This window comes from Choloepus didactylus, chromosome 2 (genome assembly GCF_015220235.1).
Source record: "Choloepus didactylus isolate mChoDid1 chromosome 2, mChoDid1.pri, whole genome shotgun sequence".
NCBI lineage: Eukaryota > Metazoa > Chordata > Mammalia > Pilosa > Megalonychidae > Choloepus > Choloepus didactylus.
The window spans coordinates 126,425,695-126,441,914 of NC_051308.1; the positions used below are offsets into that span (position 1 = coordinate 126,425,695).

The 16,220-nt window shown below is 34.8% G+C and overlaps 1 protein-coding gene and 1 pseudogene across 5 annotated transcripts in view; one reads left to right on the forward strand and one right to left on the reverse strand.

Annotated features, from left to right (window-relative positions):
* PTPN22 (protein tyrosine phosphatase non-receptor type 22) overlaps window positions 1–14,812 on the forward strand; it is a 72,451-nt gene extending 57,639 nt beyond the window's left edge. For 3 of the 5 annotated variants that reach the window (XM_037826329.1, XM_037826328.1, XM_037826327.1), the window contains 5 exons: window positions 3,997–4,080; window positions 4,325–4,440; window positions 7,920–7,950; window positions 11,813–11,890; window positions 14,567–14,812. In XM_037826329.1, the coding sequence (XP_037682257.1) occupies window positions 3,997–4,080; window positions 4,325–4,440; window positions 7,920–7,950; window positions 11,813–11,890; window positions 14,567–14,631 (374 nt within the window). In that variant the 3' untranslated portion in view covers window positions 14,632–14,812. Of the gene's footprint in view, window positions 1–3,996; window positions 4,081–4,324; window positions 4,441–7,919; window positions 7,951–11,812; window positions 11,891–14,566 lie in introns of those variants that run through there. The other 2 variants (XR_005215268.1, XM_037826330.1) reach the window with 2 other exon arrangements.
* On the reverse strand, window positions 1,474–2,570 carry LOC119526852 (annotated as a pseudogene).
* Window positions 14,813–16,220: the final 1,408 nt, after the last annotated feature.

Genomic DNA, 16,220 nt, shown 5'->3' on the forward strand with positions numbered 1-16,220 from the left:
ATACCATATGGAAATGGCTTTGGAATTGGGTAATGCGTAGATGAGAGCTGTAGAGAGAGTTTGTATCATCTTAGGGAATATATTATTTATCATGGATAGAATGTTGGAAGATATATGGACCTTAATGGTACTTCTAGCAAAGCCTTAGAAGAAATGATGAATGTGTCATTAGAAATTGGAAGAAAGGCAATTCTTATTATAAAGTGTAGAAAACTTGGTGAAATTGAGTTCTGGTGTCCAATGGAAGGCAGAATTTACAAGTAATGAATTTGGATATTTTGCTGAGATTTCCAAACTAAATGTGGTACGAGCAGCTCGGTTTCTCCTTGCAGCTTATAGTGAAATGAGGAAAGAGATAAACTGAGGATTGAACTGTTAAGCACAAGGAAACCAGCAATCAGTAATTCGGAAAATTCTCTGCCTATTCAGATAGAATACTCTGAGACTACAGCCAAAAAACAACTCTATTAGGGACCTCCCTGAGCTTTTGGGAAGTGAGTTCCTAGAGTACAGGGCTCCATGTTAGCTAAAGAGGGTGTGGCTGAACATGGATCCAGATAGCTCCTTCAGTGGAATTCAGCTTGGGAAATCCAGTTAACCAGGAAGGATGTGTGGAAAGTTCTATTGTCTGATGGTTTGGACTTTCTTGAACTGCCCACAAAGTCAACAAGGTTTTCATAAAATTTTTAGGAGCTGAAGCACTGCCATCCTGGATTGAAAAGGATAGAGAAGTAATAAAAGAAGTTTTTTTTTCATGCAATTTAGATCTCACAGCTTTGAGTAATTCATGAATTTGGTAGCATCCTCCTCAGAAAGTAGAAGGGAGCTCTACTGAGGAGGTGGAAAGGAGAAAATAGGGCAAAAAGGAGAAGCAAGGATGGAAATGGGAAACAAAAGTTTGGACTGCAAAGATCTCCCTCAGGCCAATGAGAGCAGGCCCACCTACATATGTCAAGGTTTGGGTCTGCCCCTGTGCTTGCACCCCAGTGTTAAGGGAGAGTGCTGCCATCCCACTGCTTGGAGATGGTGGGGCCTGTGCCCCAGCAATCACAGAGAGCCTGGCCACCAGTCTAGTGCTTAGAGAGGGTGAGGTCTGTACCCTGGCATTTGAGGAGAGCCTAGCTGGAGAGGGTAGGGCCTACACCCTAGTGTTAAGGGAGAATATGGGCACTGCATAAGAACTTGGAAGGGGTGGGGCTGCTGCTCCATCAGGCCCAGAGCATAAAGCATCAAACCACAGATGGCTTTCAGACTTTGAAATCTAATGGAATTTTTCCTCTTGGGTTTTGGACTTGTTTGGGACCTGTGAACCCTGTTTTCCGTCCAGTTTCTCCCTTCTGGAATGGGACATGCCTGTCCACCCACGTATATTGAAAATAGATAACTTGTTTTCTAGGTTTCACAGGTCCATCAGGCAGAGGAATTTTGCCCCAGAAAAGACTGCACCCATAACTGATTTTGATGAGACTGTATTTAGCATTGTTACTGAAATGACTTAAGGCTTTGGGGATGTTGTGATGGAATGTTCTTTTTTTTTTTTTTTTACAATGAGATCTCTATAGGTTTTACTGCACAGGAACATTGGTCATTATCACAGTTTGGCTTCAACAGGAAGATATAAACCCTAGAAAACCTGACTTGGTCTCTGGCCTTTAGGATTTCCCGATTTTCTCTATCAGATACATTTTGACTGTAAGAAATACTATTAACTCTAGATTCTAGTTATAACTAGAATGGTTCAGTCCAAGGTAAGGGACCCAGGAGGCAACCCTTAGGATCAGGAATTTAGCTCTATAGAACTGCCTCAAACCCATCACCCTGCCCTTCTGCAGAATGTGACCCATCAAAACTGTCTCATTATCCCCATGGAACAGATGAGGGTACATTCTCCCACCCACTGTAAATAATGCGAAGGGTCTTCAACTAAGGTTTTATGAACAGGTATTCTCATTTTATAAATGAAAGTAAGGTTCAAGTTTGCTAATTAGCTAAGGCCTCCACATTTCTTTTAGAACCTGGTTAAGGTGGGTTCCTGATGCTGACTATGCTGAGTCTACACTCAGACCACAAGGGAAAAGCATTTGTTAGCATTTAATGAATTCCCCTCTACATGGCTTCAAGCCACGAGGACACAGGCTCCCCCCACACCCTTGATCTTCTCCTCAGCTCTTCTCCTCAAGAATTTGGCCTTCACGATGACAGGCTGCTTTGGGAGCTTTCCCTTCCCCAGAACTTTCTAGTAGCCCGATGACATCACATCAATGATGGGAGCAACTCCCATCATTTACCCGTGCAGCATTTACCCGTGTCTGCTCACTAACTAAGGTCCACAATTTATCAATGTTGACAGTTGGACAGAAGCTCTGGTTCCTCTTCAAGTGATAATGTCTCATACCAACCTTCCCAAAGTAACCTGGGTGGTATTTTTCGAAGTTGATCCTGTGGTGATGCATGCCACCAGCATTACCCCAGCCTCCTGGATGCTTCCGGTGTTTGCCGATACGGCCGTGGCTGTGGCCGTGGCTCACGTGGCCCCAGAATTTCTGGGTCTTTCTCAATCAGGAAGGCATGTCAGCGGCTGAAACGAAAAAGCTGGAGTGAATTTCTTTTGCCTGTAGGAAGAACATATCTTTTTGGGGTCCAAAGGGCACACTGTGGCAGACTGAATTATGTACCCAAGAAACACATGTTCTTAATCTTAATCCATTCCTGTGGGTATGAACTCATTGTAAATAGGACCTTTTGATGAGATTATTTTTAGTTAAGGTATGGACAACTGAATCGGATGGGTCTTGATCTTATTACTGGAGACTTTTATAAAGAAAGCCACAGAGAAAAAGACACAGAAGCAACAAGTCAATGGAACCCAGAGGACAAAGGAGAAGACATTGCCACGTGCACTGCCATGTGCCAGAAAAGCCAAGGACCAAGGATTGCTGGCACCCAGCCCCAGAATGCTACAGTATTTGGCGAGAAAGCATCGCCTTGCTGATGCCTTGGTTTGGGACTTCTCCTAGTCTCCTAGCCTCAAAACCATGAGCGAATCACTTCCCATTGTTTAAGCTAACCCATTGTATGGTATTTGTTTTAGCAGCTGGGAAACTAATACATAAGTGTTGTACATTCCTTTTGTATATTAATCAGCACATAAGGAATAAACAAGAAAACTTTCTTTACAGACAAATCCTATGGTCCAGAATCCAATGGCCAATGACAGTTGAAACTCTGGCACTTAACTGCATTTTCATTTTCAAAAGGGATTAATAAAGTATACAATTTTACTCAGCCCTCTATAATGAGAAGCCCATGTCAATAAAACACCTAATAGAACATCTGTATCTTTAGGAGCTTACAAGGTGGGTAAATAGCTCCATTATTTAAAATCCTTTATTATGGAAAATTTCAAACACACATTTAAAATCTACCATAATGGCATTATCACAGCAACAAAATTAATAATAATTCTTTAATATTAGTTAATATCTAAACTGTGTTCAATTTCCCCAATTATTTAAAAATGTCTTTTACAGTATGTTTTTTGAATCTGGGTTCACAGTCTCCACATTGCATTTGGCTTATATGCTTCTTCAGTCTCAATCTGCAATTGTTTTCCATCCTTGTTACATTTTCTCATGCCATTTATTTTTTGAAGACAGTGGGTCATTTGACCTAAAGACTGCTAACATTCTGGATTTGATTGATTGTATCCTTGTGGTTTTATTTAACATGTACCTCTATCTCCAGAATTTCATGTAAAAAGGTAGTTAGATCTAGATGCTTGCTTTAGTTCAGTTACAGTATCTTTGGAAGAATCTTTTGTTATTGAGCTACAAGTTTTTGATGAATCCAAGTCTCACTGTCTGAAGAACTAGAAGAACAAATCTCTTGGAGCTTCAGTTATTGTTCAGATAATTTTTTATTTGGTGGTAAAGGGGTCTTGACTTACGATTTTTAATTGATGGATTTCTTTGTTTTGCTCTATACTCTTCTTCATAGATCTACATCCTGATCGCTCTTCATCCCCACCACCTCCACTCCCAGAAAGAACCCTCGAGTCCTTCTTTCTTGCTGATGAAGATTGTAAGTGGCAGTACTTCTTCTCAAAAATAAAAGAATAAAAAAATCATAATGTTTAAAGGTTAATAATACAGGACTTAAATGGAAAAGTTACAATGACTAAATATGATATAAATATGTATTAAAAATAATGTAGAGTCAAAGAGTGTCTAAAAAGGCTAAGAATTACTAAATATATACCTATACATAATCTGAAAACTTAATAAGCTATGCAACAAAATACTTTTATTTCCTGTTTGTTTTTTAGGTATGCAAGCCCAATCTGTAGAAACATATTCTACTAGCTATCCTGACTTGATGGAAAATTCAACATCTTCAAAACAAACAATGAAGACTCCTGGAAAAAGTTTCACAAGGAGTAAGGTAAAGAAGATTGGTGTTTTAGGAAACAAGGCAGAGGCTTTCAATTACTACAAGTTTTCCTCTCCTATCACTATGACGGAAAATTAGGTTAAATATCTTCACTGAAATTGATTGTTGGTCTCTTGACAATCAAAATTAATAGAAGGAAACCAAAAAGAAGAAAAAACACAACTTAGCTAAGGATTTATTTCTCCCTAAGGTTAACTCACAAATTTAAAACATGTCCAATAAAAAAATTGCCAAGTTTATTTTTCCCTGGAACTAGAAAAACTGATTCCAAAGTTCCACATGGGTAAAAAAGAGAAAAACAGCTAGAAAACTGTCAGGAAAAAAAAAGGAGCAATGAAAGGAAGGCAGCCTTACTAGATATTAAAACATTGTAAACGCTCAACAATTAAAAAATGGTATGATAGTGGTACATGAAAAGAAATGCATACCAACAGAACAAAAAGTCTAAAAAATCCAAATACACATAGAAATTTAGTATATGATGAAAGTGGCATCTCAAATTAGTGGCATAAAGATGGGTATTTTAATAATTTGTGTTGGATCAACTGGATAACCAGCTGGGGACAAAAAAAGCAAGATGGGAGCCAATACCTTACACATACACCAGGATAAATTCTAGATGGATAAAAGATTTAAATGTTAAAAAACACACATAAAACCAAAGTAAAAAAAAGAACTTGGAAAGAATCTTTATAACCTGGGAGTGGGTATGACCTAGTTAACTATGACTCAAAAATGCAGAAGTCATAAGAGAAAAAAAGTATATGAATTTATTTGAATTACTAAATAAAACAAATTTTCCCTATGGTTAAAAAAAAATCTTAAAAATCAAAAGACAAAGAACAAATTGGAGAAAAAGAAAAAAAGACAACAAATGGGAGAAATATTTACAACTGGCAACACAAAGATATTATTTTTCTAATATATAAAGAGCTCCCAGAAATTCATAGAAAATAACCCTAAAAAATGGGCATAGATGGTTTGAAGAAAAATAAATGCACATGGTTTGGCTTCTAAGCAGTTGATATATTCAACCTCACTCATAATAAGAGAAATACAATTAAAACCACATACTATTTTTCAATTTCAGATCTGCAAACTGCAAAAGTTTGATTATACACTCTGTTAGAGAAACGATGGGGAAACAAGCATACTCCTCCATTTTGGGAATGTCAAGGAATATAACTTCTATGGAGGGCAGTTTAGCAGTATGTATTAAAATGACATGCTTATATCCTTAGACCCAGCAATTCCACTTGTAGGAATTTATCCTACCTATATACTTGCACATACATGAAATGACATGTATACCAGGTTATTCACTGCAGCGTTATTTGTAAGAGAAGACAACTGGAAGAAAAACAAGTGTTAACCAATTAATTCATTAAGGAAACATTAATCATAAATCGTGCACATTCATACAATAGAACACTGTGCAAGTGAAAAAATGAGAATTCTCTTTATGGTATTCATATATCATTTAACTTTTACTATTAAGAGGGAGAATATGATATATATTTGTATTTAATTATATATTTATAAGTAACTCTGGAAGGATATGTAAGAAAGTAACAATAGTGGTTATCTACAGGGGAAGGTCAGAAACTGGGAAGATAAGGAAAAAAAATAAGAGAATTTTTACTATATTCCCTTCTAGATTTTCTGATTTTTTGTACTGTAAATAATTATCTATTTTTAAAAATCTAAATAAATTTTTAAAAAGAAGAAAACATCTATGTTAGGTGTTAAGAAAATAGAAATGTCATAAAGGACATGTACCTGTTATTAAAAAGACTACAGTTAATCTGATGGAACAGAATACCTACTTATATGAGAAAAAACTTGAGAATTATCAAGAATAATAAAACACCATGGAACAGATTAAAAACATACATAATGAGGAAATGTGGAGTAAGAAGAAATTTGGGTCGGTTCCTGGAAGAGTAAGTTTGAGACTCTACCATAAAGGAGGCAGAGGACATGGGTTTTCTGAAAGGAGAGAGAAGGAAGTAATAGTATAGAAGTGGGCCATAGTACAGAGTAGGATTGGCAAAAATTATTTGCTAGAATGTGAATGGATCTGTATCCCAGCTATCTTCAGAAGCCTTTATTGGTTATGGAATGGTTCTGATAAAATAAAGAAAAGTAGGAACTTCATTTTCCCCATTGATACTCTAATAGCACTATTTCTAAATATTTAGTGTAATTCTTAAATGGGTGGAGTAAAATAGCAAGATAAAATCAAGGTAAGATTTTTCACTGAATTAAAAATGGTAAAATGGAAAAATAACTTTTAAGCATTTTCTTTTTTTCTTTTTAATTAGAGAAGTTGTAGGTATAAAAAAAAACTCATGCAGAAAAGAGAGTTCCCATATTACCCACCTCACCTAAATTTTCCCTATTATTACCAGTGCATTAGTGTGCTACCTTTGTAAAATGATGAAAGAATTATAATTATACTATTAACTATAATCATAGTTTTCATTAGAGTTCACTGTGTTGTACAGTCCTATGTTTTTGTTGTTCTTTTAAAAATTTTTATTCTAGTAACATACATACAACCTAAAATTTCCCCTTTTAATCACATCCAAATATATAATTTGGTGGTGTTAATTACATTCACAATGCTGTGCTACCATCACCACATCCATTACTAAAACTCTTCCAACACCTCAAAGAGAAACTCTGTACCAATTAGACATTAACATTCCATTCCCTACCCCCACCCTGGCCTTTGATAACCTGTATTCTGGTTTCTGACTCTCAAGTTGCTTATTATAATTATTTCATATCAGTGAGATCATACAACATTTGTCCATTTGTGTCTGACTAATTTCACTCAATTTGACTTCAAGTTTCATCCACAATGTCACATGTATCAGCATGTCATTACTTTTGGGGGTTGAATAATATTCCATTGTGTGTATAGACCACATTTTGTTTATCCATTCATCAGATGATGGACACTTGGGTTGCTTCCATCTTTTAGGAATTGTGAATAATGCTGTTATGAACATCAGTGTGCAAATATCTATTGGAGTCCCTGCTTTCAATTCTTTTGGATATATACCTAGAAGTGGGATTGCTGGGTCATATAGTAATTCTATACTTAAGTTTCTGAGGAACTGCCAAACTGTTTTACATAGGAGATGCACTATTTTACATTTCCACCAATAATGAACAAGTGTTCCTATTTCTTCACATCCTCTCCAATGCTTGTTATTTTCCTTTTTTTTTTTTTTAAATAATAGCCACTCTAGTCTGTATGAAATGGTATCTCACTGTGGTTTTGATTTGCATTTCCCTAAAGGCTAATTACGTTGAGCATCTTTTCGAGTGACATTTGTGCATTTTTATGGCCACTTTTTTGGAAGTTAACCCTTTTGGCTAAAGTCTATATTCCTACTTGATTTAAGTATTTTGGATTTCACAAGAAAAAGTTAACATATTCCTTTTCTTCATTTTTGTAGAGTTTGAAAATTTTACGAAGTATGAAAAAGAGTAAGTTTCTTTATACTTATTTTTAGAATATATATACCAGTTTCACAGTTATGTAATTTTTTCTTATATAACCACCCTGTGAAAAGTCAACAGTGTTATTCCTAGGGTCCTATGAATCAGAACAATCATACTCAAGTCTTGTACTTTGCTAGTTTCTATGATGCTAATATTGGGTAGGAAGGAAGGGGAGGGAAAGTTTTACATTTAGTAGACAGGTATAATAATAATTAGTATGATGTGTGGCACTTTCTACACATCCTAAGATACTGTGGTACAAGTGTGGTATTTATAATTCCCAGCAGTCTAACTTCAGATGTATTTTCTTTGAAAAGTTACAGCAAAGCATATTGTGAAACAAATGTGTTGATTTTATGAAATAAGCAAAGCATTGATATGTTTCAATTTTTACCGAGTATTATTAACAATAAAAATCTGTTGCTTACTATTTTTGCTATATTGTAATGAAAACAAAACCCACAGACTTCTGAACTGTGGGAAACCGATTACCTTAGAAATAACTATTTACAACTACAAAGTATATAAAACATGGAGATATAGTTTTCACAAATTTGATCCATTTGGTTAATCATGAAGGACCCATGAGGTACTTGGTATTGGACTGGTATTACAGGGAAGGACAAAGAGCACTGAAAAAACTAGATTTAGGATATAGTCTAAGTAACAAGATTTATAGCTGAATTTTACTCTTTTCTCTGGGGTTTTCATTCTATTTATCCATAAACTCCAGATTCTTGGGCTACTCTACTATCACTGCTATCACATGAGATCTCTGAAATGATTCCTCACTATGATGGCTGAAGTACGGTTGGAAAATGTACTGTTTTCCCCTAAGGTCAGTCGAGAGAATTTTAAAATTTCAAAAGGAAATTATAGTAGGAAACAGGGTAAATAAAACAGCCAAAGGCAAAGAAATGAGTGACTTGAACAGTCAGCCAAAGATTGGTTTGACCAGTTTAGCTTATTAAACACCCAGCTTTCTTTCTGTGGCTATAACCCTGTCTTGGGGATATGGAGGGGGACAAAAAACAAAACAACCCACAAATCCAAGTAGATTTGGGTTATCATAGCTTTAGAATATGGTCAGACTTTCAGAGACTCCCAGTCTTATCTCTAGGTAAAAGCCCAGGTTATTCTCTGGATCTAGGCTGTGTTCTTTCTCTATTTCTCAGCTGCCTCGATTCGCTGATCTTTTGTCCTTAAATGAAGAACAATATCTGGGCCCCCAAACTGATCTTAGGACGTTAGACTTATCTGCCTGTACTTGTGTATATGTGTCCTCTTCCCCTTCTAGAAGGTTTGTGACTCTATAATTCTGTTATTCTCCCTTTAGCCTGGATCCCCTAAGCTTGGTCTGTCGTTAAGATGGTCCTACTTTTAATGAAGTCAAGATACTTCATCTGTTGTTTTAAACTAGGATCTAAATTTAGTGTCTGTCTTTCATTCATCCATCCATTCATTTTTCATTCCATATTCATTGATTGCCTTCTTTGCACCAAACATTCTACAAGGCACTGGGTATATGTCGGTGAACTGAACAGATATGGGCCCCGCCACTATGGACCTTAAGTCTCGTGAGGAATTTAGACCTTAAACAAGTAAATCCACAAATATATACACAACATGTTGTGATAAATGCTATGAAGTAAAATAAGAGGGTAATTATTAGAGAGAATAACAAAGAAGACCCACTTTAGAATGAGTGGTCCAGGAAGCCTTCTTTAAGGAAGTGGCAATTAAACCCAGGACAAAGGAGCAGCCAGGCAGGTGACAAATGGGGAGAAGAGCACTCCAGATACAGCCAAAAACACATACAAAAGCTCTGAGGTGTGAAAGTTTGGTATGTTGTAGGATCTCAGAGGAAGCCAACATATCTGCAGGCTGCAAAGAGCAAGGAAGAAGAGTTAGATCCTTACAGTCACATGTTTCTTAAAAAGACTGTTTTGGCTGTTATGTGGAGAATGAATTACAGGGTGATAAGAGCTGGCAGCCATGATGCCTGAGGCCAACTTTTGGAAGTTGCTCAGAACTCCTTTAGTTGCAAGTGACAAAAACCTCACTTTAAGCTCTGGTTTAAGTAGAAAAGAGAATTTATTGCCTTATAACTAAGGGCTCAAACTATGTAATCAGGATCTAATCTCTCATTCCCTATCTCTTGGCTTTGCTATACTCTGTGTTAGCTTATTCATAGGCAGGGTTTTATCAAATTTCAGGCTTATAATGGGAAAAAATAGCTCTTTCCTGGTTGCTCAATCAAAAGTCCTATGACTAATATTGACTGGGCCTAATTGTCTTAGCTTGGTTCATTTGCCCATCCCTGAATCAATTATTGCTAGTATATTCAATGCTCCGATTAAGGCAGGACCGGTGTCATACCTAATATTTAACAATTATTACACGTGGACATCAACCAATCAGGAATGAGGTCAGCCCATAACAGCTGATATGACCATGCCAATGTACCAACTGAAAATCAGCCCAAATCATATATCAGTTCTTTGATCTAAGAATGGAATCAGCTCTACTGGAAGCATGGAAACTGAGAAATGGGGAGGGGTGGTTTCCTAGAGGAAAATTCAAGTTCTATTATCAAAAGATGGTGGAATGGAAGCTGGGCAAGCAGCATAAAAATATGACAAACCAATATACAAAATAGAAGTTCCCCTGACATATATGTGAAAAATCTTTGCCTCCTTTTGTACAAATGCAATATTCCATTTTTGGACAATTGTTTTCTTTCTAAGGGATATATACAACTCTCTGCAGTATAGAAACGATAGCTATCTCCTGAATTTTCTCACCTTTACCCACTTTTTATTCATGTCTCTATCCTCAGTGCCTAACCCTATGTTTGGCACAAAGCAAGTATTCAATAAATATATTTTTAAATTGAATCTGATTGAAATTCTCTATGTACTCTATTAATTCATTACTCAATTACCTCCAGGAAGAGAGAAGAGTGAATTTCTAGAATGCTACCATTTTGGGTGTATGTGGTTATGTGTACAACACACAGACACACACACGCATCACACATAAACACATATATGCAGCCCTCATACTTCATTCTGAAAACACTGAAAATCTAATAATAATAATAATTTCTTCCCATTTATATGCTGTTTATTAGAAGGTTTATACAAACCTGAAATTATCTTTTTTTTTCCACTGCTAGATAGTGCATGTGCAAAATGTGGACTAAGTTTTCACAGGATTGTTTTCAAAACGGGGCAGAAACTGACACATGAGTACATTAAGGTATTGGGAAGAGAAATATATTTTTATACTTACCTATATGTTGCTAAAATGGCAAAACAAAGCAACAGAACAATGCTTTGGGGAGTTTGGAATCATCTGTAATGGGAAAAGTATAGGCTTGAAAGTGGAGCAAAGAAAAATATTCCAGGAGTAAAGGATAGTGTAAGAAAAATCATAGGCTACCTGTGGATGAACTAATGTGGAGAAAAAAAGGTTTAAGAGTATTAAGAGTTGTCAGAGTGAAAAATATGATGAAATCCAAAGCCAAAATGTGAATCCCAAAATAAACTGATTCATGATATAACAGGTCTTCTTCGTGAATCTTTTGGCAATTCTCTTTAGTGCTGGGCTTTACAATGTGTTTGCAAAGAAAAGAAACCATTAAAACACACACATAAATGAGAAGATTATAAAGTTTCAATCCATTTGTAAGCACCTATATTTTGTTATATTTGATAATGATATGTAATTTGGGAGTATTAGTCACTCTGGAGGAAATGTTTAATCTCAATAATTATGTGATGTGATAAACAGTAATCTGAATCTGTCTTCATTCTTTCCCTGAAGTCTTGTCTTTTGATTCCAGGTATCTGTAATTCTTCCCCACCAAGCAAACCTGCAGAATCCATTCAGTCAAATAACTCCAGCTCCTTTCTGAATTTTGGTATGTGTGTAATTTTACAGCACAGATTAAAAAAAAAGTTTGTATAAATTATTCATTTATGGTATAAGAGATACAACTTTAAATGTGATTTAAAATCACATGTATAGGTCCTTATGTTTATATTCTTTCCATGCAATTTATCTTTATACCTTTGACCTCAGCTATCTCTTAACGTCTCATGAGGACTGAATTACTTCATGTATGTGGAAAATAAATCTAGGCCTCCATATCTTGTGTAACTCAGCAGTAGAAGATGAAGCACAATTCTGACAGTTTAAAGGAACTGCTACCCAATTATTCCCAAGTATAAGCTATAAACTTAAAATAATGCTTTTATATTATTTTAAGCATTCTATTATTCTATCAGATATATAGTCACAGTATATAGTTTAAGATTCTACTATATACTATAAATTAGTTTTAAGAAGTGTAGCAATAAATCTAAGATATTAGTACTACTAATTGTTATTAACCAAAAAGCAGATACCCTAAAAGGTGTGGACCATACCTTGGGGATTGCTGGGATATCCTTATTTGTATGGTCAAAACTGGGTTGCTGCCACATCCAGATTGCACCTGGCAGGAAGATAAAAGAAAACCATGGAGGAGATACGGCCTCTTTTTATTCCTCTTCTGTTCTTAAGGATTTGGCCTGGAAGAGCCAATATCACGTCTGCTCATGTTCCCTTGAAAAGAACAGACACATGGCTATATCTAATTTGCAAGGGAGACTGGGAAATGTAATATTGTTGGACAGCCAGTTGCCCAGTTACAGTTCTGTTCCTCAGGAGGCAAGCAAGGAAAGATTTTGGCAGACTGGAAATAGTCTCTGCTACTTCTGAGTTATGATCTCTTATCTCACTTGGGCAAAATATTTAACTAAAAATACCTGGATCTCAGTTTCTTCAGCTGTAAAATTTTGTTTTGATTCTATTACTGCTAAGCTTTAAAATGTTATAAATTTAAAAAGAAAGTTATAATTATTATGAAATCCTTTAGCTCATAAAATTCATAAATAATATTGTATAACCTAAGAAGAACACCCAACTTTGCCTGGAACAGAAGTGTTCCCTGCTTCCTCCTTTTCTATAAATCAGTAATACCACTTGAGTAACACATGGCCTACATAACTTTAAAACAGATTCTGGGACCTAATATTAGAATAAAATATTAAGAGAGCTGCTTCTATGTTGCTTCTTTTCAGGTATGTCTAGATTTGAACATTTTACTAACTTAAAGAGCAGCAAAAATTTTTTTTTTCATTGCCTCTTTTTTATAAAGGAAGCAATATAAATTGTAAGGATATGTTACTCAACAAATATTTTAATTTTGAATGAAAAAAATTTGTGGTTAACAAACATTTTAATTTTCCCTGAATTAGCGCACATGCAAAAAAAGGTAGCTTATTGCTATTCTAAACTATTGAGAATTGAGGTGAAAGGACCTCAAAGTAAGCATTCCTAAAATTTTACATACTCAGTATTTGTATAAGTCCTTATTTCTATTCCCAGCTCACTTTGGGTATAATCAAGCTATCCAGACAGATGGGATGATTTTATAACCATTGTGTAACCTACTTAACCTGAGGTATTTTTCCTTCTATAGTCTTTCTTATGTGAACCAGGCTGTGCCCCCACCCTAAATCATTTACTACCATCATTAATAAACTTGATTTTAGTTTCTTTATCTTCTTTTCTTTTTCCCTTCCCTACTTTCCTTGTCTTCTGGTTCTGGTATCGTTTTTTGTAGGTTCAGATTTAAACAACTGAGTAGTAACTATGTGCCAGACATTGTGCTGGATGCTCATTTGATCCTTACATCAGTTCTGTATGTTACATTACACCGACATTTTGTAATGTGATGAAATTAAAGGCTTAGGAATTATCTTTGTGTTTTCCATTCTCTGTTCTCCCGTTGTGTTTCACATTTGCTCAATTTGAAACCCTAAAGTTGCTAATTGTAAGAGTACCTTGAAAATATACTTCCTTCACAAAAAGGTCTTATATTGCTGAAGTGATTAAAAAACAGCATCACCAATCTGAAAATCTTTTAAAAGACCCAGAAACAGCCTTCATAAGTTGTGAAAAATTTCCTTATCTTCCTTCTTTGGGGACAGAGGATGGGGAAATAAAAAATTGAAGGTGAGGTACGTAAAAATGATTAACTAGTTTTATAGTATTGTTTATTACTTTATTTTTTCTATGTTTTTCAAACATAAATTCTTGGTAAATTAAGGGGTTTCTGGGCCAAACTCGAGGGATAGCTGTATTTAATACATAATTTTATGAAATAATGCTGCTTATTTTCCTGAAATTGATATTTCCTGGTTCTGTTTTTTTGATGGGTGGGTGGGGGGTGAAAAGACATAGATGAAGATATTATACACTGAATTATCAAAGGCTATTATAACCAGGTTTCTTCATCTAATTTTTACCATTATTAAATTTGGAAGTGCTCTACAAATTTAAAATGTTTATTAATGTTCTATTGTTTATCATTTAACCTTTAAATTAATTAATATAATGCCTTTCCAATCTATTACATTTATTAAAGATGCTTCCTAATCTTTTGAAAACTCCATGGGTTTGCCTATACTATAATATGTGCTAATATTCTAATACTCATTTCTATATAAAAAGTCTTTCTCTTTTCATTCAATTTTATTTTCATTTCCAGGTTTTGCAAATCGGTTTTCAAAACCCAAAGGACCCAGGAACCCACCACCAACTTGGAATATTTAGTACAATTTTGGATTTACAAGAATATAGGCTGCGAGTTATCTGCAAATAAAACTACTAGAATACTGCTAGCTAAAATAAGTGTATGCTATATTCATAATATCAACAATGAAAATATACTAATGTGTTGAATAGCTTTTAAAAGAGCAATATGCAAATAAATGCCAGAAGTTTTGCATTTTCATCTGATTTGTGCTGGGTTAGATACAGCAAATAAAAATTTGCCATTTGGGCTTATGTAGAGAATGCTTTATGAGAAACACAATACTGTTTTAGAATAGATTTATTTTTCATTTTTGGAAAAAAGTTATTTTTATTCTATTTCACTTTTCTACATAAGCATAACATTTAAAAGTTTTGTTAAAAACTGGATCTCAAGTATTAAGTTTCTACATTGCTAGAATTTATTCCAAAAAGTATTTTAAAAAATCTTACCTTGCTGCTTGTGACAATGACTATTTCCTGGGAGTTATTTTTGCTTAAACAGAGTACATCTTGTGCATTTTTTCCCCCAAATGTTGTGGTAAACGAAAATAAAAGAAGTTATATTTAAGAGAATAAAATAGGCAAACATGACAGTAATCATTTTTTTATTTGGATATACCACCCATAAAAGGTTCTTAAGCTACATTCCTGATAAGGTTTAACCAAAGTTATCAATTACCAACTCTAGAAGAGTAAACAATGAAATATTTATCTTCTGTTAGCATTTCTTCATTTTAAAAGTCCTACAAAAACATACACAATTTATATCCAACCAAACACAGAAACTGCCAATGAAAAAAAATTTCTATATGAATATGAATCTGCCTTATTTTAAAAACTCTGATACTTCAAATCTAATTTTACATAGCAGATAAGTTAGTGGGTAATTATTGCTTCAAAGGATTCACTTGACTTTCCCTAATGATTTAATATATTTTTTATTTAAAAAATGTTAATTTATAACTTTAGAAACATGTATTATTTAAACATCATTAGCTCTATTCTATTTTTCATTAGGAAGCCTAATTGATATGGCAAATTGAAATACTTTCACGTATCTATTGTAGTATACAATAGGTGAACAGTATACTTTGTTTTCAAACTAACTTCACTGGAAAAGCGATCACTTAGCTGAAGTAATAATACTTCTCCAGGCACTAGTAGCATCAAATCACAGTAATTTTATCTGCTGAGTACTTTATCATAGATCAAGTACTTCCAAAGATCTTTATCAAGGACTAAGTATTAAAAGAATAATAAGTCTGAATTGACAATCTTCTGAACTGCAATTATCTTGTGGTGATTTCTGGAGAGTTCTCCGGTGGATAATTTTTTTTTTTTTAAAGCTATGCAGACTTATACTCAAGATTTGAAAAATCTTGTTAAATTTTTTTAAACATGATTTCCATCTAGAATTTTTCGCAAATGTGGGGATGTATTCAAAATAAATAATGGACTCTACCTTTCCAGGCATTACAGAAGAAATGTGACACGATGGCGAGGTGGGGCTGCACTCACCAGGCTCCCAGGCAGTTCTAGCACCTGCCTTATTACACCTGTAGTTGTTACTATGGCGATGTCTATGTAGATGCGTCAGAAAATTACTG